The sequence below is a fragment of the Oncorhynchus gorbuscha genome, linkage group LG03 (genome assembly GCF_021184085.1).
Source record: "Oncorhynchus gorbuscha isolate QuinsamMale2020 ecotype Even-year linkage group LG03, OgorEven_v1.0, whole genome shotgun sequence".
NCBI lineage: Eukaryota > Metazoa > Chordata > Actinopteri > Salmoniformes > Salmonidae > Oncorhynchus > Oncorhynchus gorbuscha.
In genome coordinates this window covers 68,003,251-68,029,429 of record NC_060175.1, presented here as the reverse complement: position 1 = coordinate 68,029,429, position 26,179 = coordinate 68,003,251, and the positions used below count along the sequence as shown (strand labels likewise).

The 26,179-nt window shown below is 45.0% G+C and overlaps 3 protein-coding genes across 7 annotated transcripts; 2 read left to right on the top strand and 1 right to left on the bottom strand.

Moving 5' to 3' along the window:
* Positions 1-817: 817 nt before the first annotated feature.
* Positions 818-4,090, bottom strand: si:dkey-20d21.12 (uncharacterized protein LOC556245 homolog). 3 transcript variants are annotated; one of them, XR_006838168.1, is made up of 4 exons: positions 2,806-3,763; positions 2,088-2,213; positions 1,754-1,957; positions 818-1,657 (listed from the first exon to the last, which is right to left on the bottom strand). XR_006838168.1 is itself a non-coding variant. In XM_046343442.1 (4 exons), exons 2-4 carry the CDS (start codon positions 2,245-2,247, stop codon positions 1,521-1,523), a joined length of 501 nt encoding a protein of 166 aa, XP_046199398.1. In that variant the 5' UTR covers positions 2,248-2,252; positions 3,808-4,090; the 3' UTR covers positions 818-1,520. The 3 variants fall into 3 exon arrangements, 2 of the variants coding, with proteins under 2 accessions (XP_046199398.1, XP_046199397.1); XM_046343442.1 differs by lacking the exon at positions 2,806-3,763 and adding an exon at positions 3,808-4,090 and having other exon boundaries at positions 2,088-2,252; XM_046343441.1 differs by having other exon boundaries at positions 2,088-2,252; positions 2,806-3,760.
* LOC124031781 (aminomethyltransferase, mitochondrial-like) lies at positions 3,614-8,610 on the top strand. 2 transcript variants are annotated; one of them, XM_046343438.1, is made up of 6 exons: positions 3,614-4,177; positions 5,130-5,213; positions 5,855-6,000; positions 6,173-6,359; positions 6,645-6,793; positions 7,067-8,610. In XM_046343438.1, exons 1-6 carry the CDS (start codon positions 3,985-3,987, stop codon positions 7,100-7,102), a joined length of 795 nt encoding a protein of 264 aa, XP_046199394.1. In that variant the 5' UTR covers positions 3,614-3,984; the 3' UTR covers positions 7,103-8,610. The 2 variants fall into 2 exon arrangements, with proteins under 2 accessions (XP_046199394.1, XP_046199393.1); XM_046343437.1 differs by having other exon boundaries at positions 5,855-6,036.
* Positions 8,611-8,828: 218 nt separating this feature from the next.
* On the top strand, positions 8,829-22,334 carry LOC124031776 (interferon-related developmental regulator 2-like). Of its 2 annotated transcripts, XM_046343428.1 has the most exons (13): positions 8,829-9,302; positions 10,599-10,661; positions 15,795-15,911; positions 16,003-16,093; positions 17,905-18,029; positions 18,377-18,534; positions 18,654-18,707; positions 18,856-19,034; positions 19,245-19,353; positions 19,618-19,752; positions 19,923-20,051; positions 20,216-20,308; positions 21,542-22,334. In XM_046343428.1, the coding sequence occupies exons 1-13, from the start codon at positions 9,263-9,265 to the stop codon at positions 21,620-21,622; spliced, it is 1,374 nt and encodes a 457-aa protein (XP_046199384.1). In that variant the 5' UTR covers positions 8,829-9,262; the 3' UTR covers positions 21,623-22,334. The 2 variants fall into 2 exon arrangements, with proteins under 2 accessions (XP_046199384.1, XP_046199385.1); XM_046343429.1 differs by lacking the exon at positions 10,599-10,661 and having other exon boundaries at positions 8,830-9,302.
* The last annotated feature ends 3,845 nt before the right edge of the window (positions 22,335-26,179 follow it).

Below are 26,179 nucleotides of genomic sequence, written 5' to 3'. Positions count from 1 at the left end.
CATACCTCTACAGCCATTATTACTATGACGGTGTATGCAGTTCAGTTTCTATTAGATTATCTTTTTGTATTTGTAAATGAACCTTTCTCTCCCTCTCGTCAGTGTGTGATACTGAGGGACTACATTCATTCTGAACTGGGAGAGTACATCAGCACCCTGAAGAGAGGGGTGCAGCGAAGAGCGATACCATGGCAACGATTGTTGTGCCAGACAGGACCCATACTCTGACCACATGATCCTCCTTTCTGGCCCCTTCTCCAACTTCCTCTCTGACCCGTGTCATGACCTCTGTCGCCTTCTCGCTAACTTCCTGTGCCAGTGCTATCAGGACTGGGCAGGTTAGGAGTGTCAGGAAAGGATAGCCTCGATCACTCATACTTAGGTGAGGAGTGTCAGGAAAGGATAGCCTCGATCACTAATACTTAGGTGAGGAGTGTCAGGAAAGGATAGCCTCGATCACTAATACTTAGGTGAGGAGTGTCAGGAAAGGATAGCCTCGATCACTAATACTTAGGTGAGGAGTGTCAGGAAAGGATAGCCTCGATCACTAATACTTCGGTGAGGAGTGTCAGGAAAGGATAGCCTCGATCACTAATACTTAGGTGAGGAGTGTCAGGAAAGGATAGCCTCGATCACTAATACTTAGGTGAGGAGTGTCAGGAAAGGATAGCCTCGATCACTAATACTTAGGTGAGGAGTGTCAGGAAAGGATAGCCTCGATCACTCATACTTAGGTGAGGAGTGTCAGGAATGGATAGCCTCGATCACTCATACTTAGGTGAGGAGTGTCAGGAATGGATAGCCTCTATCACCAATATATAATATAATAATACCTCTTGTTTAATTAGTTGTTGTACAATGGCCTCATTGCAATTCCACCAAGTGTATCAAATTGAGAACAGTGGCAGTTGCCATGCTAAGGCACTACCTCGGCGTACTCATTAAACACAATTCAATTCCACTCGTGACATGTTGAAGTTGTGATAGTCAGACAGAATTTCCCAAATCGGCACAGTTGTTTCAGTAACAAAATGGGTGTGGCATTTCATAATACATTTCCTGTCAAATGCATAAATCCAAAAGAATACCACTTCTAAAAGTTAGATCAAATCGAACCTGAACCATGTCTGTATCCCAGAGCAGTTTTGTGAGTACATTCATTGTCAGTTCAAGAGTGTGGTTCCCATAGATGCTATAAAGTGTTCAGAACCCTGCATGCATACTGTATGAGTCTCTTCTTTGTGTTATATGTCTACCAAAGCAAACGTATAAATATCCAGTATAAGGAAACAATCTCTGTGGGTTTTATAACACCGGGGTTCTGCTCATATGGGAGTAGGGGCTAGGAGTTGTTTATGGATGGGCCCAAGTTCCAATACCATGTGCAGGGAAGGGATTTGACTTGATGTTGGTGTAACAGTCTCAGTGTCCATGGGGCCTGTAGGACAGGAGGGGCCAGAGGGTGAAGGGTGTTCCTTTCAGTGACCTCTACTTTTTTAGTGACCTCTGACCTCTGCTCCTCAGAGTCCTCCTGTGATGGCTGAGAGGTTATGGCACAGCGCCTGCAGCTCCTGGATGAGTTGAGAGATCTCTAGGGCTGCAGCCTGTCTCTCCCTCACTGCCTTAGTTAGGGACCGGAGAGTGCTGCCCTGCTGCACTGGAGGGGGGAACGCAGAAACAGTCATACAAAGGGACACCAAGGCAAAACGTGCAGGCACCGTTGGATTGAGAAAGAGCAAATGAATAGCTTTACCTAAGAAATAGAAGATAAGAAGTAGCATCAATAGCATCAGTGCTATCACGGTGTATCGAAACGAGGTGGGCGTCAACAGGTCTCGGAACGTCCTCTGCCATAGACTTGTCATTGGATGCCCCGTCTGACAGACCACCGGTCTGTCCCTGAGATGGGGGTTCCCATTGGTGGAGGGAGCAGGAGGAAGAGGAGGTCGTCTGCTGCCTGAAGAGACCATAGAGACAGTGGAGATTATAGCGACTATAACCAATGGGGAACAATGAGCAGCACATTTCAGTGGTGCCTTTGGATACAAGTCTATAAATGTATGATACAGCACGGCAATGTCTAGTACCTTTGTGGTTGTATTCTGGGTGGGTTCGGTGTAGGTCGTTGATGGACTCCACGGAATGTAGCTCGATCTCAGTTAGGTCCCGATCACTGATCCGGGTAAAAAATACTGGAGTGGTAGGGGATGATACTGAAGTGATAGGGGTTGGAGGGGGTTTTGCCATTTCCCCTTGAGGGAAGGAGGGAGAGAGAGAGAAGAGGGCGACAAAATTGAACCCACATGGCCCGTCATGGACACCAGATTTCTAAATGTTACTGCTGAAAATCTATATAAAACTGTTATCTGAAACGTGGAATTTGGACTCAGGGCTAAGACCAGTGGAGAGTTGATTGAGAACAGGCCTTTTGTCCGGCTGCGATTTTCTACTCCACGTCAAGCCAAAATAAGAAGCCATTTTAGCCATGCAGCCTAGTTGATATCAGAACAAATGTACTGTATAACAATGCTATAAGCACACTAAGCTGCTACATATTGGCATGATGGCATTGATAGGCAGGCACTATTATTTTGACGATGTAAGGGACACATGAAATACTTTCACACACACAAAAACACATGGATGATTCATCAAACCAAGCATTTCTACCCCTTTTCCTATTCTGGTATCCGGGCTTCACCCAAAAACCTTCGGGACACAATATCCACACAATCAATCAAGTGTCCAGCTTGTGCCATCCACCAAAATCAGCCACCTTGCGTTCTTCCCTCTCTCTGTTCTTACCTTCTGTTAATGATGATACAGGAGAAAGATACTGAATTCACGTGTCTCTGAGTGTGTCTCCACAAGAACAGAAAGCTGCTTTCAATACGTCCCCGATACGTGTCGACAACAAATGATGGGAAAGGTGAGGTGAACGCAGGACCATAATACACACAAACAGAATATTCATCCACCACGGTATTAGCCTTCTGAATAGAGTCCAGGTTGAAATACTGCCTCGTCACACGGAAGTGAGTCCAGTCCCAGTGTTTTGAGTCTGTGTCTTGTGACCCCGAACCCTGCCTTGTTCCCTGCTGCTAGCCCCTACCCTAACAGCTTCGACCCTAAAATAGAAGCTGGAACTAAGGTGGTATTAATAGCTGCTACTGGGCCATAGGATCATTCCATTATCCAACAGGGGCAGAGGAGACACAGTAAGCAACAGAACCCAGAGCAAAGTGAAAGGTCCCTGAATAGACTGCTTTTTAGTGTGTTAATATGTTATTAATATGCAATTCAACAAGTGATCCAATGACAGTGTAAAGCTAACAGTTTATCTATTCAATGTGAGACACATCAGGCTATATTGAAGTGGATGAGGAGACACAATATAGTGTAACACATTGCTACTGCTTGAGAGGTAGGCTACTGTACCATCACCCCAGATCCAGAAATGTCACAGTTTTAAGCAAGTTTGCTGCAATTCTACACATTTTGCCATGCAGAGATCATATTTAGCAATTTCATAACACATTTGATGCAATTCTAATCATTTTGCCATGGGGTGGAAAAAGATGTTTGTAGTTTTTAATGTGAGAGCTGAGTGAGACTGACAAACAAGATCAATGGGAGCCTCTCTGCTGGCTGCTAGAGTAACTACCAATCAATCACATTTTGTTTTGCTGACATATGGCTGATTGCCTGACTATCAGTCACTGACATAACAAGAGAAAAACTGTTGATGCGGAACCCAATTTTGAAATTCCCCTCGGCCACTAATTGCCCTTCCCTGGGCTACAGTACCTTATGCGAGACTTCAGTGTAGGCCTACTATCTGTGCCATGGAAGTCCAGACCTCCTGACAGAGATGGTTGTGTTTTGAAAGTGTCCTGACAGTAGGCGTATTCACGTTTTTAAAAATAATGTTTGAAGAATGTGTAACTTAATCAACTACATTTCCCAAAATTCCTTGGTCTGACCATGGTCGCTGTTTTATCGAGAAAGCAGAATTCCGAGTACGGAGTCGAAAGAGTTGGCGACGGCGAGGTGTTTATGGAACGTGTTTTCGTCTGCAAGAAAGATACGATTCGGTTCCCGAGACCGGAGGGAGTGTCTACAGAGCGCTGGACTCGGATTAGCCGCGAGGCAGGAGAGGCATGCTTCAAATTCAGAGGTACTGTTCCATCAACCTGCAGGGCAAATGTATGCAGCTCACTAAAAGCCACCCAAAACGTAACAATTCTAAAATATTTGTATATGCAGTTGGCCTTGTGCTTGGAAATATTGTATATTCATTTGAACCTACTTTTGGATGATTTTTTCATATACAGTTGAAGTCGGAAGTTTACATACACCTTAGCCAAATACAGTTAAACTCAGTTTTTCACAATTCCTGACATGTAATCCTAGTAAAAATTCCCTGTTTTAGGTCAGTTAGGATCACCACTTTATTTTAAGAATGTGAAATGTCAGAATAACAGTAGAGAGTGATTTATTTAAACTTTTATTTATTTCATCACATTCCCAGTGGATCAGAAGTTTACATACACTCAATTAGTATTTAGTAGCATTGCCTTTAAATAGTTTAACTTGGGTCAAACGTTTTGGGTAGCCTTCCACAAGCTTCCCACAATAATTTGGGTGAATTTTGGCCCATTCCTTTTGACAGAACTGGTGTAACTGAGTCAGGTTTGTAGGCCTCCTTGCTCACACAAGCTTTTACAGTTCTGCTCACACATTTACTTTAGGATTGATGACAGGGCTTTGTGATGGCCACTCCAATACCTTGACTCTGCTGTCCTTAAGCCATTTTGCCACAACTTTCTAAGTATATTGTTATATTTTGTTTAGACCTTGTTTACACCTCTCACTGCTATTTACCATTGTAAAGAATGTATGTAGGACTGTCGTTCCACTCTCTATCGTAAATTAAGAAGAATAGGTAGGTAGGCATCCGGGAACACTGAACACATCGTACCTATCAAGCACTCGCCAGCACCACTCCATCTTCGACGTCTAGCCACGTGTTACAGGCGAGAGGGATTTCACTATACAGATTTGGGAACTGTCAGATATCCGGCGGTCATTGTATTGGCTATAGCGTCCATTTTGTGTCTCTCTATCAGAGCAAAGTCCATGGGGGAGAGACCGAGGGAAATTCATGGAGTCTAATGATTGTTGGAGATGTAGCAGAGCTGACGGACAACCAGGTGAGAAAAATGTCTGAAAACCAAGGCACACACGTGCGTGCATGCCCACACACAGACACAAGCACACATAACACACACACTCACACACACACACAGGAATGAATGATGATCTCATCGTCACCAAGAAAAGACCAAGGCTACCTCTACGTGGTGTCCAACGCTGGCTGTGCAGACAAGGACTCCGCCAACATGAAGGTCAGTAGTCCGCAGACATCCAAGTTTTGGATGGATTTGTAATGCTTTGATAATATGTCATGTGTTTTCGTTTATCTGAGACTGTCTGTGCTTGCTGTAAGCTAGACTGGCAGAGTTTAAAGCAGCTGGCCATGGTGTGGATCTGGAGTTTCTGGAGGAATGTTTGATTGCCGTTTCAAGGAAGTTTCTCTTATGGCAACGGTTCTACTCGATATGTTTATATCGGAAGGTTCCAAAACATTGTGCCCTCCTGAACATGGCCCTGCGTTAAAGTAGTGTTTGACCTGAGTCGTATTCATTAGACACCAAATGGAAGAAAACAGACTGAAACAGGGAGCGAATAACTGATATTGTCCAATAAGAAACACTTGTTTTCGTTTTTCATTTGAAAAACATTTGGCTACAGTGTGCACTAATGAATACAACTCTGTACATGTCCTCCTCAGGTCCTTCCATGGCCCAGGTGCTCCAGTCGGGTCTGACAGATGACCTCAGCAAGCTGACCTTCATGACCAGCACCTTGGCCACAGTGTTTGGGATCCAGGGCTGCAGGCTGACCCACTGTGGCTACACCGGAGAGGATGGAGTGGAGGTGTCTCTTTCACTTGTTTCTGGTACTTCAGTAGAGGTGGATGTTCTTGTGTGCATTTCCTTCAAGTATCCTTTGTCTGAAAGCAGTAGGCCTTTGTAAACAAGAATGTGTTTATTTCCCTGTGAAGCAACCTGTCAAGTATTAGACATTTCCTCCTCCTCCTCCTGCTCAGATCTCAGTGCCTAAGTCTGGCGTGGTGGCCGTGACTGAGCACCTGTTGGCCAACAGTGAGGTCAAGCTGGCCGGACTGGGGGCGCGAGACAGTCTGCGGCTGGAGGCAGGCCTCTGTCTCTATGGCAACAACATCGATGAGTCTACTATTCCTGTGGGGGGGGGGGCAACCCTGTTGTGGACTATAGGTGACTCCTCAAAATTATACACTCCCCTATAGAGCTGTGTGTGTGTGTGTGTGTGTGTGTGTGTGTGTGTGTGTGTGTGTGTGTGTGTGTGTGTGTGTGTGTGTGTGTGTGTGTGTGTGTGTGTGTGTGTGTGTGTGTGTGTGTGTGTGTGTGTGTGTGTGTGTGTGTGTGTGTGTGTGTGTGTGTGTGTGTGTGTGTGTGTGTGCGTGCATCAGTGTTTGTGTTGGTTTATGTGTGTGTGTGTGTCTCTGTTTGTGCTAATTGGGTTGTTTGATGGACTTGCAGGAAAGCGGCGGCGTCAGGCGAAGGATTTCCCCAGTGCGGAGATCAATCTTCCCCAGATAAAGGTGAAGACAGCGAGGAAGCGTGTGGGTCTGGTGTCCTCGGGACCCCCTGTCAGACAGCACACCCCCATCCTCAGCCCAGAGGGAAAGGTCAGTTTGAGGATCTCTACTAGCTATGACAAAATACAAGAACAATCTATGTATTTTCACTGTGGTGAGGTTTGAATAATCATATGTAAAAATGTTATCATACCTACTTAGGATCAGGATGCCATGCCTGATTATTTCAGTTATCTTTCAGTGGGCCTACACTGGAGTGTTATTTAGGCCCAACTGGCCCACTGTTTCGTTGAAATGCAGCTGTGTGTGGATTGCTTTTGAGATTAGATTCAACTTTCATTTCATCTGTTTTTTTTTCTTCAGGTGAGATCACCAGTGGTTGCCCCTCCCCCTGCCTGAAGCAGAACATCGCCATGGGTTACGTGGATGCGCCATACGCCAAGAATGGAACTCCCATTCAGGTGGAGGTGAGGAAGAAGCCGGTGGTCACCTAGAAGCCCTTTATGCCTACGAACTACTACTCTGGCCAGTAGATCTGTCTCTCAATGGACACCCAGTTTATGCGATCAGCCTGCATGCCAGTGGATAGTGACCTGACCAGACATACCTTCTCCCACCAGAGTTCAGTTTATCAGAGCAATTCTGCCCCCTTGTGTTTACCTCGAGCATTGACACTCAAAGCTGAAGGACTGCGAGGCTTCTTTAGCAACAGAGAACGGGTTATGTGTGTGTGGCCTCGCCTTCAGCCACAGCTCAACACAACTATAAACACAGCTGAACCCTTGATGATGAGGCTTTTCACTCCTGTTATCTGAAGCGTGTTAATTGTCCTCAGACCACAGTGAATTGTATGAATGAGCCATACGGTTGGAAGGACAGGACAGGGAAATCGCTGACTGGTCCTCAAAAGCAGCGTAACGTGCTACGTAAACCAAGAGACAAAGCAGGATGTCGCTTGAACAGGACTAGTGTGCAAAACTTATTTTCTCCTTTCTAATACCAATTAGACGTTGAATTTAAAAAAACGTGCATTTTGCAGGCTTCGTGACCCAATGACATGTGTGTTAGATAAATGTTCACTAATTACTAACCTAATACTATATATCAACAGGACCAAACTCTCCATATGATTCCAAATTGTGATATTATATGTCATTAGGCTTGTACAATGATCTTAGTTCCCAACAACATTCCCAACAAAGTGAAACGTAACAATACAATACATGGTGTGTAGTGGAGGGAAAGTGCAGCTCATCCCCTTTTTTTTAACCTTCAACAAATGACCCACATTTTACGGAGAAATTCGCCGAAAGTATAGAGACCTTTACTTTTTTTCACAGGGGACCGGCGATAAGTTTTACACAACTATATATTTTTCTCCCACCGCTGCATCACTGATGATATGCGTTAACGTGTGGCCAAAAATCTTACAAGAAAGCTTTAGAAACTATAAGTGGGACTATTGTAAAGTAACTTAGAGGTGTTCGGGGTCTCGCATCTCCCCTGTACGACTGAAATATTGTCTCAATGTTTTGGGATTGACGTGTGAATGCCTTCATTTTGTATAGCTAGGTAATTATGTCGTTTTGTATCTAGCACCCTTCTATTTTCCTTGTCATATAGGGTGTAATTCACAATATAATACACATTTCCCGTCGTTGCGGGATGCCTTAACTTTGAAGAAATTGCCTTGTATTTTTGGAGGTCACTATTTTCATGGCATCATGACTCCACTAGATCGAAGTTAAATATTATCTTTCACTGATCTCAGTCGCTAAAATGTGCTCATTAACTGCGAGTACGATTGCCATATTTGTATGGACTATAGTCACTGTTTATTCATGCATTAGTCAATGGAGATTGATTAATGCACTGTGTTTTTGTCCATTTAACTGAGATTGTGTTGTTTATAAATGATTTTATAAATAATTAAACACGATAAAAGGCACAAAATAAACCAATGAATTCATTTCAAACTGCTAGTGTTATTTCCGTTCCTCACCACACAAATCCTCAGACAGACAACCCAAACAGGTTGATTCGATGAATTCATGCTTTGGGCACTTGAGTGAGAATGATCCCATGACTACAATACCCAACTTCGCCTACAAAATCTAAAAAGAGGTGGAGCATGTCCGGTCTGGAAAGCGGTTACTGAGGAGAAGATGGTGGAATTTGAAACAGTAATGTGCTCGATACTCTGTCCCAAACACTTTGACAAATATTTTCTATCTCAACCTGGCATTAGATATCGGCTACCCGGAGACAATCACAGATAATATATTCTGAAACATTGAAGAAAACGAGATTCATCGAGTTGTAAAGCTAACTCAATGATATTGTCTGCCGTGGTGGCTGAAGCGTGGTGCCACTGAAAACGCGACGTGGGTGTATTGTTAGTTTGGCTAGCCAAGTTTTGGCTATATTTGTTTTGGAAATCTGGTGTCATCGCACAAACTGAGAACTTGAATATCCTCTGGGATTGTGGTCAAAAGACTGACACCGGTGGTGCCCTGCTGACAATTGGAAGGGAAGTGGTGAAGAAACCTGACTGGCGACATGCCAAGGATTAAAAAAGGGAAACGTGGTTCAAACAAGTGTAAGCTAACTGCTAACCCTTTATTTTTTTTTTTTTTTATACCAACACACGATCATGTGTAGTAGAAGTAATATATTCTATACTGGACAAAGTAAGATGGCATAGCTAGTTAGCTAAGTGTTGTGTAACTGCCAGAATTGATCTGCATATGGAACAAAGTTACTAGTTATTATAGTACTTCCTTATTTAATGTCAATTTCTTTGATACTAATACATTATAACGGCTATAAGACAACTGTATGCTATGCATTTTTATTTTTGTATTCCTAGCTAGCCAATTCATCTTGCCTTAGCTAACTTTGGTTTGTATTTATTTACCACTTGATCATTCAAAGTGACATTACAACATAGTGTAACAACGTTAGTGACAGGTCTGCTCTAAAGCGAGACGAGCATGAACAGTAAAACGTTTGTCCCTGAGATTATTTTTTAGCAGGGTTCGTGTCAGTCTCTGAAAATGTCTCAAATGAGGTCATTTGCCTGTGGTGGGCCAACACGACTCGAGCCTGGTCCTTTGACCGGCAAAATGCTGTCACATTTCACACGTTTAGATCGGAATGCGGGACATACAGTAACAATGATTGTGTGTGCGCTTTTCGTAATACCTATCGTGTGCCGACCATAGGTTTGCCAGAGCTTTTAGCAATATAACTAGCAGGGCGTTCTGCTCGCCGCCCCTGGTAAATTGTGGTTTGATGTGAGTAGTGCACATCACATGCTGACGCAACACATCTCCCGTGGACATTTCAATGGCGTACTCCTCACGTTTTCGTCTCCTTCTCAAAACCCATTGGAGGAGAAAATCAGAGGGGAGGGACCTCTGGCTTTCCCATCCAATGGATTTTGAGAACGATATGACGAGGGGGAGAAGAGGAGCATGCCATTGGGTTCTTCTCTGTGTCTGATTGCTGAAGCTGAAACTCAGTTTTGACAGATGTACAGGTGGCCAAATGTCAGAAGTGTGGCAGAAACCTCCAAATTATCGATAATAATGAATTTATGCTCAACTAGAATGCTAGCTATCTCCAAGTAAAATCCAGGTTTATCACAACCACAGACTAATCTCAGTAGATTTTACACTTACACACAACTCTCCATATGACTACTAAAGATGGCAGAATTCATCAACTGTAGAAAATGTCCTGATGGGTTTGCAGAGAAGACTGTCTGGGGGAAGCAAGCGATACATTTCTGAAAGCAACATGAGGACGTTTAGTCTCTGTCTAAAAGTCTCTTCCTCCACCCATGGCCAACTTGCTATCCATCCTCCCCTCTCCACCTGAACCCCTTTTACAGGCTCTCTCCGACATGAGGTTCTACAATTGCAGCTGTCAGCCAAGGGCCCCCTGTCTCTCAAAGGTAACACAGCAGAGCTCCAACCCCTTAGCCTGCTTCAAACCTTACTCCTCATTTGTCACCTGGACCCATTTGATGCCTATGGCCATCAGTCAACTATTCCCGTTTGACCATCACATTCCAATACTTCCCCACCCACTTAACTCCTCTTTACCATTAGACGTCACTGTCACAATTAATATGGTTTTGCATGGCCCATGATGTTGCAGGTGTGATAGCTGCTTTCAAGCATTCCTAACCATAGCTGTGTTCAAATACCCATACTAACATAGTGTATATTACATACTTAATGGGTATATACAACATACTATTAGGACATTTTAGTATACTGTAAACCATCGGTATCATTTCAGTTGAGCGTACTAGCGCTTCGCCTGTCTACCTGGAAGTTGATGCTGTTGCTTTGCAACCTCTTGCTAGCTTGTTAGCATAACAAATGTCTAGCTAGACATTTTACGATTTCGGGTGTGTTCGTAAATGCAATCTGGAGTGCCAGAGTTCGCCCTGGGCGTTTGTAAATCCAGAGCGTTGTCAGATTGTTCGTTCGTAAATTCAGTGTTTCGCTCTCTGGCCGAGGAGTAGTGTTGATCCGAGCATTCTGACCTCACAACGGCAGTCAAGCACCCAAGCTACCTGGCTAACATTGGCTAGCTATTTCCAGACACAAATGAGAGAACAGAACTCACTCTGACCATTTTACACGCCCTGGCAGAGCTGGCTAGACTGTTTGTTATCCAGAGTGTTGGTGACCTTAACTGTGCTGCTGGCAACAATTTAATTACGCTTTTTTTTGCCAACATATATTCAATGGCTGTTGAGCGTTCGATAAATTCATCCGTTATTCTGCACTCTGGCACACTCAGACGAGAGTGCTCTGAAATCGAAGTGGATTGTTAATTCTGTCTATGTCCATTGAGAATGCACAATGACTCTTAGCTAAGAATGATGCGAATAATCAACTCAATAAACGTTGGTTGGTTAGACGTTGTTAGACGTTGTAATTAATATACTGCCTGGCTAGTTCAAAGTATTAGTAGTCAACTAACGTTAGGTAACTAGTTAACCACATACCGGTACATATTACAGCTGTAATGCTATGTGGTTCATAAGGATAGCGTAGCTAACAAATTCAGCCAACAATGTGTAACGTAACTAATTTGAAACATTGCTCAACATTTTCTTAACATTTGTCATAGTTAGTTAAAGTATATTTTCTGCCGTTTACTTCAAATCGGAGAATTGTGAAGCCATGCCCATTTGCTGAAGAAATGCATTATGGGCCCAAAAGCACAGAAATAGTGTCCACTTGCTTGTATACTTCATATTTTGGCGAATTTAGAACGACACCCGGGAACTTTTGGCGTACTAACTATATCTGCACTATGACCAGTTGAGTACTACATACTCAATTTATGTCACAAATAGTGTGATTCGTATGAGTATTTGTACACAGCTCTTGTCTTTTGGGAGTCGACTTTTTGATGTTTTCCTCTGCCTCACATCACCTCAGCTGGTCTCATGTCACAGGATTCCCAGCATTCTCTCCCCCTCTGTCCTGCTAACGCTGTATCACCAGATGGATACTCCCAGCGCCACCCTCCCCTCTCCTGATTGTGATGCCATGTTAGCCAACTCACTGACCTCACTCTTCTCATAGAGGCTTCATTCAGAATGCTGCATGGCACTCTCTCAAAACCATAGCATTACCATTCGTCAGCTTTCCTATCGCATACACCCTGTGTTGTTTTGATGCTCTATGGGTCACGTTCTTTCCTCAGAGAAATCTGTTTGTAATTCCAGTCATGTTGTGATGTGCCAGAATCTGACTTAGGTTTTTAACCTTGAGCAGCTGGGAAATTGCTTATGAAAATCTGTGTTAAAGACCCAATTGGCCAAGACTAAGTCTATATGTGGGCACAGGAAGCCCATGCTCATATGTGAGAGACAGTATAGTCCCCAGTAAAAGGGGGGGGGTGACAATGAGGTCCCGCCCTTTCCCCTCACTGGATGTCTGGAGAGAAGAGAAGCCCTGCCACTCAAGCGGCGCCCCTTGGCATGACTGAGGTGCACTGTAGACAGTTGTGGTAACATTGAGTGATCGCTATGGGCTGACACGTGCATGGTGTTTCGGAACACAGGCACACACTCCCCAGGGTGGGGGGGGTCAAGGTTGCTCACCAGTAAGTCACGTGACTGATAAAGGCCCACTCAGGATCACTAGTAACAGAGCGGTGAGATGAGTGACACTTATTGAATTAGATCAATGGCAGTCATTGTAGAATAGAAACTAAATTAATGGACATGTTTTCTGGAAGCCATTGTTTATCTTTGGACTTCATAGTAAATGTGGTCATACTATGTATATTTTTTAATTAAGCCTTTATTTAACTAGGCAAGTCAGTTAAGAACAAATTGGCCTACCCCGGCCAAACCCTAACTCGGACGACGCTGGGCCAATTGTGTGCCGCCCTATGGGACTCCCAATCAATTCCGGTTGTGATACAGCATGGCATCGAACCAGGGTCTGTAGTGATGCCTCTTACACTAACATGTAGTGCCTTAGACCGCTGCACCACTTGGGAGCCCATATTACATACGCTTGGAGGTCATACTATTATACAAGCCTGAGGACACTACAATACTGTTGTAATGAACAGGAAGGGGATTGTATCGCTGGATTCCCTCCGTCCAGGTCTGTCAGCCCGGTGAACTTTCCTCCAGTAAAGCTCTCTCTGCTAGGGCAGGGCAGATGACTGGCTGGGTTAGTGGGACAGAGATATAGGTAGAAGTGTGGGGGGGGTTGGGCTGTGGGGGGGTCAGCCTGGCCAGGACTGGGTTAGGCTCCCATGCTGGCTCAGGACTTTCTAATGTTGTCAGGATTACCGTGGGCCAGTCACATAGTCGTTGCAGTGAGCCGACCGGTCATTGTGTGGGATGGGGGTCAGGCAGGTCGTGTCAGTGTGACCCAGAGGGTACTACCTCACTGTGGAACATGGAAACTATGGAGTCTACAGGGAACAGTACTGTAGTAAGAGGAAAGGTCATACCTGTGTCAGGGCCACTTAGGTCATGGATCTCATTGATATCCATAAAGCCCCCCATGGTAGACGAACTGTCAAATCAAGATGGAAAAATACAAGTCAAATGTTATCCAATTGACCAGAAATACTGTTGATTTAAATTAATCACATGTACAAGTTGAAAAACTTGTGAGGGGTTGTCCTGAAGAGCTATCCCTCACTTTGAATTAAGGCAGGAAATCAACATTTGCCCAATTGTTGGTATCTGTAGTTTTAATAGCAGACAGTGCAGAACTAGTCAAATGTTAATGTTATGGAGACTATGGTGTTTCTGCCACCTGTCAGGTCCACAGTCCGGAAGCTGTGCTACTGGCAGTGCCAGTCGATTCAAATCAAAGGTTATTCATTTATTGCATTCACAGATTTGCAGATGTTATCGCAGGTGCAGCGAAATCCTTGTGCGTCAAGCTCCAACAATGCAACAAATTAAACACACATAATCCAGAAAAAATTCTCTAAGTTACCTAGGATGAGCCATGACTAGAATACAGTATATTATGTGTAGTATATAACCATTTAAGTGAGCAGTGTTCCGTGACTGTATGTACATAGGGCAGGAGTCTCAAGGTTCAGGGCAGGATACTGGGCAGAGGGCTGCAAGTGTTGACTGCTTAACAGTCTGATGGTCTGGAGATGGAAGCTGCTTCTCAGTCACTCGGTCCCGTCTTTGATGCACCTGTGTCTCCGCCGTCTAGATGTTAGTGGGGTGAACATGCGTTTGCTCGGTAGCTGAGGTCCTTTTGATCTTCTTGGAGGGCAGGCGGTGTGCCTCTGGTGATGCGTCGGGCTGACCGCGCCATCCTCTGGGGAGCCCTGCGGTTGCGGTTGGTACGATTGCCGTACCAGGCGGTGAAACACCCTGACGGGATGCTCTCGATTGTGCATCTGTAGAAATTTGTGAGGGTCGTAAGGGCCCAAGCCAAGAGTTTGAAGAGGCACTGTTAGGCCGTCTTCACCACACTGTGTGAAAGGACCGTTTCAGGTTGTTAGTGATTAGCACACCGAGAAACTTGAAGCTTTTGACCCTCTTCTGCGACCCCGTCGATTTGGATGGGGGCTTGATTTCTGCTGTAGTCCACAATCCTTCATTTGTGTTGAGGGTGAGGTTATTTTCTTTCCACCAGTCTGCCAGGGCTCTAATCTACTCCCTGTAGGCGGTCTCATCGTTGTTGGTAACCAGGCTGTTGTGTCGTTAGCAAACTTGATGATTTTGTTTGAGGAGTGCGTGGCCACACGTTCATGGGTGAACAGGGTGTACAGGAGGGGGGCTGAACACGCCACCCTGGTGGGGCCTCTGTTGGGGATCAGTGTGGTTGCCTACCTTCACCACTTGGTGTCAGGAAGTTCAGGACCCAGTTGTACAGGGAGGGGTTCTGACCCATTGGCCCTGAGCTTAGTGATGTGATTGGAGGGTACTGTGGTGTTGAAGGCTGAGTTATAGTCGATGAACAGCATTCGTACATAGGTATTTCTCTTGTCCAAGTTGGATAGCGATTTCATAAACTATGGTTCGGGAATCAAAGTGAGCCCTGGGCATGTTAGAGCTGGGTCACGAGTTATGGGAATACATCTATAATCACACAGTTATTTCTTAGTTTGGCCCTATGGAGGACGTTTTGGGTCATGGGTTGACTGTTAGTTTCTCATTTGGGTATCAAGCTGAAAAAGTTTAAGAACCCCAGGTCTAGGGTGTAAGGAGGTGATATGGCCCCTAACTCGTCCCTCAAAGCACTTCATAGTGACAGACGTGAGTGGTGCGGGGAGATAGCCATTTAGTTCAGTTACCTTCGCTGTCATGGGCGCAGGAACAACGCGGCCAGCATTCCCAGTTTAGCTACGCGGATGTGCTCGTGTCAGCACCGTGGGCAGAATAGACCCTGCTCTCTATAAGGAGCGGTTCCTAGGATATCATTACTGACGGACACCAACAGCTGAGCCACTGACAGCGTCATGGTTCACTTCAAGCTCACTCTTCTTCTCCCCCCCCCCCCGGTCCCCCTGTCCTGCTCTCACTTCCTCTCCTCTCTGTCCTCAATTATTTCTCTTGTTCTCGTAGGCGGGAGGAATGGGGTGAAGGGTGAGTCGGGTGCCAGTGATGATGAGCTGGCGTCTGACGTGCTCAGTCACTACAGCAGCGCTAGCGAGAGCGCCTCAGTAGTGGACGAGGCCACTGGTGGGTACACACACACACACAAACACACAGACACACACACAGACAGACAGAGAGGACAGCATCATTGCCTTGTGTATCTGGTCCACCGCAGGGGGAGGTGGTGAGCCAGTAGATGAACAGACTGCCCAGGAGGAGACAGAGGACAAGCTGAAGCAATGCATAGATAACCTGATGGACAAAAGGTGCGTCTCACAGGTTTTAAAATGTTTTTACGAAAGGACTTATTGTACACATTCTAACTGCACAAAAAACGAAAGCCACCGATGCTGCTAGTACTTGACTAAATGGACAATAGGAACATGCGGTGCCTTCAGAAAGTATTCAAACCTCTTGACCTTTTCCGCGTTTTGTCATTAAAGCCTGAATTCGAAATTGATTTAATTTACATTGTTTGCCATTGGCCTACACACAATAATATCCCGTAATGTCAAAGTGGAATTATGTTTACAAATGAATAAAAAAAATGTAATGTCTTGAGTCAATAAGCATTCAACCTCTTTTGTTATGGCAAGCCTAAATAAGTTCAGGAGTAAAAATGTGCTTCAAGTCACATAAGTGGCATGGACTGTGTGCAATAATAGTGTTTAACATGAGTTTTGAATGACTACCTCATCTCTGTACCCCACACATACAATTATCTCTAAGGTGCCTCAGTCGAGCAGTGAATTTCAAAAATAGATTCAACAACAAAGAACAGGGAGGTTTTCCAATGCCCTGCAAAGAAGGGAACCTATTGGTAGATGGGTACAAGTAATTGTTTTAATAAAAAAAAGCAGACATTTGAGCCTGGTGAAGTGATTAATTACATTTTGAATGGTGTATCAATATCAAATAAAAGTGTATTTGTCACGTGCTCTGAATTCAACCGGTGTAGACCTTACAGTGAAATGCTTACTTACAGGCTCTAACCAATAGTGCGAAAAAAAAGCAAACAATGCAAATAGTCTGGGTAACCATTTGATTACCTGTTCAGGAGTCTTATGGCTTGGGGGTAAAAACTGTTGAGAAGCCTTTTTGCCCTAGATTTGGAACTCCGGTACCGCTTGCCATGCGGTAGTAGAGAGAACAGTCTGACTGTCACTACAGACACAGGTGTCCTTCCTAACTCCGTTGCCGGAGAGGAACTGGAAGAAAATTGAGAGTGAAAAGAAGGTAGCTTGTACAGAATAAAAAATATTACAAAACATGCATCCTGTTTGTAATAAGACACTACAGTAAAACTGCAAAATATGTTGCACGGAAATGGACTTTGTCCTGAACATAAAGCATTATTTTTGGGGCTAACACAACACATCAGCACGGTGGTGGCTGCATGGGGTTATGGGTATGCTTGTCATTGGCAAGGACTAAGGAGATTTTAGGATAAAAAGAAATGGAATGGAGCTATGCACAGGCAAAATTCTAGAGGAAAACCTGGTTGTCTGTTGCTTTCCAACAGACACCAGGAGACAAATTCACCTTTCCACAGGACAGTAATCTAAGACACAGGGCCAAATGTCAACTGGAGTTGCTTACCAAGATGACATTGAATGTTTTTGAGTGGCCTAGTTACAGTTTGGACTTAAATCTGCTTGAAAATCGATGGCAAGACTTGTTAGTCTAGCATGATCAACAAACAACTTGAGACCTTAAAGAACTTTAAAGCTAATGTGCAAATATTGTACAATCCAGGTGTGCAAAGCTCTTAGATTTACCCAGAAAGACTCACAGCTATAATCACTGCCAAAGGTGATTCTAACATGTATTGACTCAATACTAATCTAATCAAGATATATTAGTGTTTTGTTTTTCATGATATGTAGATTTTTTTTGTTAATACAAATCTTCCAATGAGAGAGAGATTTGTGTAAATCCACACAAATCCCACTCTGTAAAAAGTCAAGTGGTGCGAATACTTCCAACAATGGTGTAAGAGTTGTCCTCTTGTAACGACAGCATTAGGCAGAGATGTGTAGCGACGTACTGACTTGGCCCTTCCTCCCGTCCCGCTCAGTGCAAAGACGCGCCTGGCAGCCCTAGACTCTCTGGGAGGGGCCTTTTCCTCCAAGCTGCTCTATGACTTCCTGTTAGAGAGACGCCTCACCGTCAGCGACTGCCTGGAGAGGAGCCTGCGCAAGGGTGAGACGCCACAGCACTGTGTTTGGGTTGTGGTCTATGAATTACGGTGGTAAATATAGTCAAGCGTACATCACTTTAGGTGGTGCTGGTCTGAGTAAAAACTTGAGAAGATGATTAGGACTTACTTGCTCTACCATACCTTCTATTTGTCTTGAAATGTAACTATTTCTATCCTAAATGGACCCTCATCGAGTCTGAATTTAGGCTCTACGAATTCAGTTAATATTCTGATTGACCAAGTCCCGCCGATAGCCGGACTTCTCTTGTCGAGCTTGTAAAAAGGGATCTGACCCCTTTTCCGTCCCTCTACTCTGTTTCTGTCCCTTCTCTCCGTTCTTCTCTCTCAGGTGGTGGAGAGGAGCAGGCTGCAGCGGCCACCGTGTGTGCCCAGCTGTGTGTGCAGCTCGGCGGGGGGGACGAGGGTGAGGAGGGTTTCAAGATCCTCCGGCCCGTCCTCAGCGCCATCATGATTGACGGCTGTGCCAGTGTGGCCGCCCGCCAGAGCGTGAGTGTCACCGCTGGCCTTCGTCACACTCCTGTTGTTGACGGCAGTTTTTCCACTAAGAGTGCCTTCTTGTAAGTCTCCGTTTTTTAAAAAGCTGTTCATCCCTCTTCCTCTTGCAGTGTGCCCGAGCGCTGGGTATGTGCTGCTACGTTTCTGCTGCGGAAGACGGAGAGGTGAGATTCTCTAGAAATCCTTTTCATCCTATTTCTCTGTAGCTGGACAAGAGATGTAGTATGGAAAATCAAGCTCCAGAAATTGAGTCTGAACTCTCTCTCTCGCTTTTTCTCTGTCATAATTTTTTCCTCTTTCCCTCTGTGGCAGGACTTGGTGAAATCCATGAGCCACCTGGAGAGTGTGTTCACCATGTCGTACCCCAACCGCGAGGGCACCCTGCCCACCCCCAATGCCGGTACCCCTGGGCTCCACGGCGCCGCCCTGCATGCCTGGGCCCTGCTCGTCACCCTCTGCCCCGCCTCCCGCCTCACTGTGCTGCTGGACCTGTGAGTGACACACACAGACCGACGGTGTCTCAAATGACACCCCCGTTCCCCATTTAGTGCCGCAGTGCTGTCCTGCATATTTGACTAAAGAAGTGCACTGCATGACCACGACATGGGGAATAGGGTGCCATTTGAGACACAACCAGGATCTGAATATATATAACCTGCCACGTTGCTCATCTCACGTCCTCGGTCTCCTCTTGTGCTCAGACATCTACCCAAGCTACAGGCCTGCCTGGAGAGCAGCGACGTGAACTACAGGATAGCTGTGGGGGAGACCATAGCCTTGCTGGTTGAACTGGGAAGAGATATAGACAGGGTATGTTTTGCCTAATGAACAACCCGAGGCTGTATGGATCAAGCATCTGAGTAGAAGTGCTGATTTCTGATCAGTTTTGCTTTCTCGATCACAATGAATATGATTACATGGGAGGGGTGGCTGATCTGTGATCAGCACCGGCGTTCTCTAACACTTTGTGAATACAGGCCCTGGTTCTACTCACTCGGCAGCTCAAACACAATATGCAGGCAATGTAGAGGAAGTGGGGGGGAAATCCCCGCTAATCTTTGTTTTTCTGTGTAGGAATTTGAGTTTGAAGACAGCGACACGCTGTGCGAGTCCCTGAAGGGCCTGGCCACTGACGGCAACAAGCACCGTGCCAAGAACGACAGGAGGAAACAGCGCACCATATTCAGAGAGGTGCTACATTACATCGAGGTGAGGAACCACGAGTCGCCCTGAACCGGTGCAAGGTTCTAACGTTGCTCGAGGGTTTTTAAATCACACCAGGCCAGTCACTGTAACTGGAGACCGTTGGTCAGTCAGTGAGAGAAATATGTCATGTTGATTATTATTTTTTAATGATATTTTTGCCCAACGTCGTGCAGAACGAGGACTTCTCCGAGGAGAAGATCCGCTTTGGTGTGGAGGGCATCTACATCGACAGCTGGATGCGCAGGAGGGTCTACGACGCCTTCAAAGAGGTGCTGGTGTCTGGAGTGAGACACCATCTTCAGGTTTGAACAAACATCTAGGTCTATAATTGTGTTTGTAGGATATATCTCTGAAACCAGCATGTTCTAATCAAAAATTTCTGGAAGGTGTTTGATGCTTGCTTGCCTCTTATATATCCTTTGGAAATGGCTAGTTTTCAATGGTGTGCCTGGTCTTGTCTCTCTAGTTTAACCCGCTGCTGAGGGACATATTTGGCCTGGGACCCCCCCTGATACTGGACTCGTCTGTCAAATCCAGCAAGATCTCCCGTTTCGAGAAGGTGGGGGTCCTATGACTGTCTCCAAACACACCTACCACCAACACATAACCACTCGTCATTAAACCACGACCACTGACAAATACCCACTTAACCTGACACTTATCTGTTCAACAACCACATGGTGCATTTCATGTGAGATCTCCGCTGTCTAATTATACTGAACAAAAATATCAACTTAGAATGCAACAATTTCAAAGGTTTTACTGAGTTACAGTTCATATAAAGAAAATCAATCAATTGAAATTAGTTCATTAGGCTCTAAACTATGGATTTCACATGACTGGGCAGGGGTGCAGCCTGCATTGTTTGCTGTTTGGGGTTTTAGGCTGGGTTTCTGTACAGCACTTTGAGATATCAGCTGATGTACGAAGGGCTATATAAATAAATTTGATTTGATTTGATTTTGATTTGCAGCCAAGTGGGTGGGCCTTGGAGGGCATAGGCCCACCCACTTAACAGCCAACCCACCCATTGGGGAGCCAGGCGTAGCAAATCAGAATGAGTTTTCCCCCACAAAATAGCTTTATTACAGACAGAAAAACTCCTTCGAAGCCCCCCACTGACGATCCACTACATGAAGAAGCCGAATGTGGAGGTCCTGGGCTGGTGTGGTTACACATGCTCTGCTGTTGTGAGGCCGGTTGGACGTACTGCTAAATTCTCTAAAACGTTGGAGGCAGCTTATGGTAGAGAAATGAACATTCGATCATCTGGCACCAACTCTGGTGGACATTCCTGCAGTGAGCATGCCAATTGAAAAATATGTGGCCTTGTGTTGTGACAAATCGGCATATTTTAAAGTGGCCTTTTATTGTCCCCAGCATAAGGTGCACCTGTGCAATGCCCATGCTGTTTTATCAGCTTCTTTATATGCCATACTGGTCAGGTAGAAAGATTATCTTGCCAAAGGAGAAAGGCCCACTAACAGGGGTGTTAAAAAAATATATATGTTTGCACAAAATTTGAGAGAAATAAGATTTTTGTGTGAATGGAACATGTCTGGGATTTTTTTTATTTCAGCTCATGAAACATGGGACCAACACTTTACATGTTGTGTTTATTTTTGTTCAGTGTAAATGCATGTCGGTTAAACAAAAATGTACTGGTCCGTTTTGATTTAGCAGTACCATGAAATGTTATGAGTTTGCCTAGTCTTCACAGGACTGCCCTCCATATTGGCATTCTTTATTTTGAAGGGTGTAAGACTAACCTGTTTTTATTTTCCTCTCACAGCATCTGTTCAACTCCGCGGCATTCAAAGCCAGGACTAAACTAAGGAACAAAGTGAGGGACAAGAGAGCAGATGTGATGTGAGGAATTTCTGAAAGTGCCGTAGCCATATAGGACGAGGACTGAGAAGAATACTGGGGTGAATTCATTGAAGCGAAAGGTCTGGAATGTTGGAGACCAATGTAATGAATAGAGCTGACATGATTTCCTAGTCAAAATGACAGACAATCCTGTCTGTTCTACACAGTACATTTCTATAGTGAACCTTCTGTAACGTTGCGTTGTCATCCTGCTCCCTACCCTTCGTCTCACAGGACCCAGTGGCTGCTGCCATACCAGGGACTTTGCAGACAGTGCAAACGTGTGTTTTTATTTTATTTAACACCTCAATAAAACTGACCTATGAGATGCCTGAAAATAAAACAAAAAGGTAGTTTATTGTACCTTTTTTTTTTTTATTAGTATTTTGGAAGAACATCTAAACCATTTTTGGTCATGTATTTTACTTTCTAATTTATTGAAAGTGGGAGAACAGTATGATTTTTAAAAGTAAGTTATTTTTAGACTTCAAATATGGGAAGAGGACTAAGATAATTATGGTGTAATTTTTCATGTATATTTTTATGCAGGTTGGTTGTGCATAATGCATATGTATATACAAATGCATATGTATGTATTCAAGGAGTGCATTGAAGAATGGAGATGTATTTTGACAAGCAATGCTATAATAACCCAAAGGGTTCGGCAAATTAATTGATTATGGATAAATTCAATGTAATAAACACTCACACCAAGACTTTGTTGATTATTTTCCTTAAGTGGGTTTAAAAAATATATTTGAATGTTGACATTGTACTGCAGATACCAAAGGCAAGGCATGAAAAGGTACCAATTAAACTCAGCAAAAAAAGAAACGTACTATCACTGTCAACTGCGTTTATTTTCAGCAAACTTAACATGTGTAAATATTTGTATGAACATAAGATTCAGCAATTGAGACAAACTACAAGTTTCACAAATGTGACTGACAAATTGAATGTGTCCCTGAACAAATAGAGAGGGGGGGGGTCAAAAGTAACATTATCTGGTGTGGCCACCAACTGCAGTGCATTTTTTTTACTTTTATTTAACTTGGCAAGTCAGTTAAGAACAAATTCTTATTTTCAATGACAGCCTAGGAACAGTGTGTTAACTGCCTGTTCAAGGGCAGAACGACAGATTTTGTACCTTGTCAGCTCGGGGATTTGAACTTGCAACCTTTCGGTTACTAGTCCAATGCTCTAACCACTAGGCTACCCTGCCGCCCCATCTCCTCCTCATGGACTTAGCCAATTCTTGCTGTGGGATGTTACCCCACTCTTCCACCAAGGCACCTGCAAGTTCCCGGACATTTCTGGTGGGAATTGCCCTTGCCCTCACCCTCCAATCCAACAGGTTCCAGATGTGCTCAATGGTATTGAGATCCAGGCTCTTCTTTGGCCATGGCAGAACACTGACATTCCTGTCTTGCAGGAAATCATGCACAGAACGAGCAGTATGGTTGGTGGCATTGTCATGCTGGAGGGTCATGTCAGGATGAGCATGCAGGATGGGTACCACATGATTTTACATTTAAGTCATTTAGCAAACGCTCTTATCCAGAGCGACTTACAAATTGGTGCATTCACCTTATGACATCCAGTGGAACAACCACTTTACAATAGTGCATCTAAATATTTTAAGGGGGGGGGGGGTGAGAAGGATTATTTTATCCTATCCTAGGTATTCCTTAAAGAGGTGGGGTTTCAGGTGTCTCCGGAAGGTGGTGATTGACTCCGCTGTCCTGGCGTCGTGAGGGAGTTTGTTCCACCATTGGGGAGCCAGAGCAGCGAACAGTTTTGACTGAGCTGAGCGGGAACTGTACTTCCACAGTGGTAGGGAGGCGAGCAGGCCAGAGGTGGATGAACGCAGTGCCCTTATTTGGGTGTAGGGCCTGATCAGAGCCTGGAGGTACTGAGGTGCCGTTTCCCTCACAGCTCCGTAGGCAAGCACCATGGTCTTGTAGCGGATGCGAGCTTCAACTGGAAGCCAGTGGAGAGAGCGGAGGAGCGGGGTGACGTGAGAGAACTTGGGAAGGTTGAACATTAGACGGGCTGCGGCGTTCTGGATGAGTTGTAGGGGTTTAATGGCACAGGCAGGGAGCCCAGCCAACAGCGAGTTGCAGTAATCCAGATGGGAGATGACAAGTGCCTGGATTAGGACCTGCGCCGCTTCCTGTGTGAGGCAGGGTCGTACTCTGCGGATGTTGTAGAGCATGAACCTACAGGAACGGGCCACCGCCTTGATGTTAGTTGAGAACGACAGGGTGTTGTCCAGGATCACGCCAAGGTTCTTAGCGCTCTGGGAGGAGGACACAATGGAGTTGTCAACCGTGATGGCGAGATCATGGAACGGGCAGTCCTTCCCCGGGAGGAAGAGCAGCTCCGTCTTGCCGAAGTTCAGCTTGAGGTGGTGATCCGTCATCCACACTGATATGTCTGCCAGACATGCAGAGATGCGATTCGCCACCTGGTCATCAGAAGGGGGAAAGGAGAAGATTAATTGTGTGTCGTCTGCATAGCAATGATAGGAGAGACCATGTGAGGTTATGACAGAGCCAAGTGACTTGGTGTATAGCGAGAATAGGAGAGGGCCTAGAACAGAGCCCTGGGGGACACCAGTGGTGAGAGCGCGTGGTGAGGAGACAGATTCTCGCCACGCCACCTGGTAGGAGCGACCTGTCAGGTAGGACGCAATCCAAGCGTGGGCCGCGCCGGAGATGCCCAACTCGGAGAGGGTGGAGAGGAGGATCTGATGGTTCACAGTATCGAAGGCAGCCGATAGGTCTAGAAGGATGAGAGCAGAGGAGAGAGAGTTAGCTTTAGCGGTGCGGAGCGCCTCCGTGATACAGAGAAGAGCAGTCTCAGTTGAATGACTAGTCTTGAAACCTGACTGATTTGGATCAAGAAGGTCATTCTGAGAGAGATAGCGGTGATGGAGGAGGAGGTCTTCCCTGTAACGCATGGTGTTGAGATTGCCTGCAATGATGACAAACTCAGTCCGATGATGCTGTGACACACCGCCCCAACCTATGTCGGACCCTCCACCTCCAAATCAATCCCGGTCCAGAGTACAGGCCTCAGTGTAATGATCATTCCTTCGAAGATAAATGCGAATCCGACCGATCAGATTGATTTGTCACATACACATGGTTAGCAGATGTTAATGCGAGTGTAGTGAAATGCTTGTGCTTCTAGTTCTGACAATGCAGTAATAACCAACGAGTAATCTAACCTAACAATTCTAAAACTACTACCTTATACACACAAGTGTAAAGGGATAAAGAATATGTACATACAGATATGTGAAGAAGTGGTCCTTCTGTAGCTCAGTTGGTAGAGCATGGCGCTTGTAACGCCAGGGTAGTGGGTTCGATTCCCGGGACCACCCATACGTAGAATGTATGCACACATGACTGTAAGTCGCTTTGGATAAAAGCGTCTGCTAAATGGCATATATTATTACATTATATTGATATATGAATGAGTGATGGTACAGAACGGCATAGGCAAGATGCAGTAGATGGTATCGAGTACAGTATATACATATGAGATGAGTAATGTAGCGTATGTAAACAAAGTGGCATAGTTTAAAGTGGATAGTGATACATGTATTACATAAAGATGCAGTAGATGATATAGAGTACAGTATATGAGTAATGTAGGGTATGGAAACATTACCCCTGCCTGGTGATACAAAACCGCGACTCGTGTGAGAGCACTTTTTGCCAGTCCTGTCTGGTCTAGCGACAGTGGGGTTGTGCCCATAGGTGACGTTGTTGCAGGTGATGTCTGGTGAGGACCTTCCTTGCAATAGGCCTACAAGTCCTCAGTCCAGCCTCTCAGCCTATTGCGGACAGTCTGAGCACTGATGGAGGGATTGTGCATTCCTGGTGTAACTCGGGCTGTTGTTGTTGCCATCCTGTACCTGTCCCGCAGGTGTAATGTTCGGATGTACCGATCCTGTGCAGGTCTTGTTACACGTGGTCTGCCACTGCGAGGACGATTAGCTGTCCGTCTGGTCTCCCTGTAGCGCTGTCTTAGGCGTCTCACAGTATGGACATTGCAATTTATTGCCCTGGCCACATCTGCAGTCCACAGGCCTCCTTGCAGCAAGCCTAAGGCACGTTCACGCAGATGAGCAGGGACCCTGGGCATCTTTCTTTTGGTGTTTTTCCAGAGTCAGTAGACAAGCCTCTTTAGTGTCCTAAATTTTCATAACTGTGACCTTAATTACCTACCATCTGTGAGCTGTTAGTGTCTTAACAACTTTTCCACAGGTGCATGTTCATTAATTGTTTATGGTTCATTGAACAAGCATGGGAAACAGTGTTTAAACCCTTTACAATGAAGATCTGTAAAGTTATTTGGATTTTTACGAATTATCTTTGAAAGACAGGGTTCTGAAAAAAGGGACGTTTCTTTTCTTTTTTTTGCTGAGTTTATGTATCACTGTGGGATTGGATGGGGCAGGAGATTATTATTATTATTTTTAATGGCTAGTGCTATCTGGGATTCTTTGGACCAGAGTTGGTGTGACGTCAAAGTTGGGGTGAAATCCCAA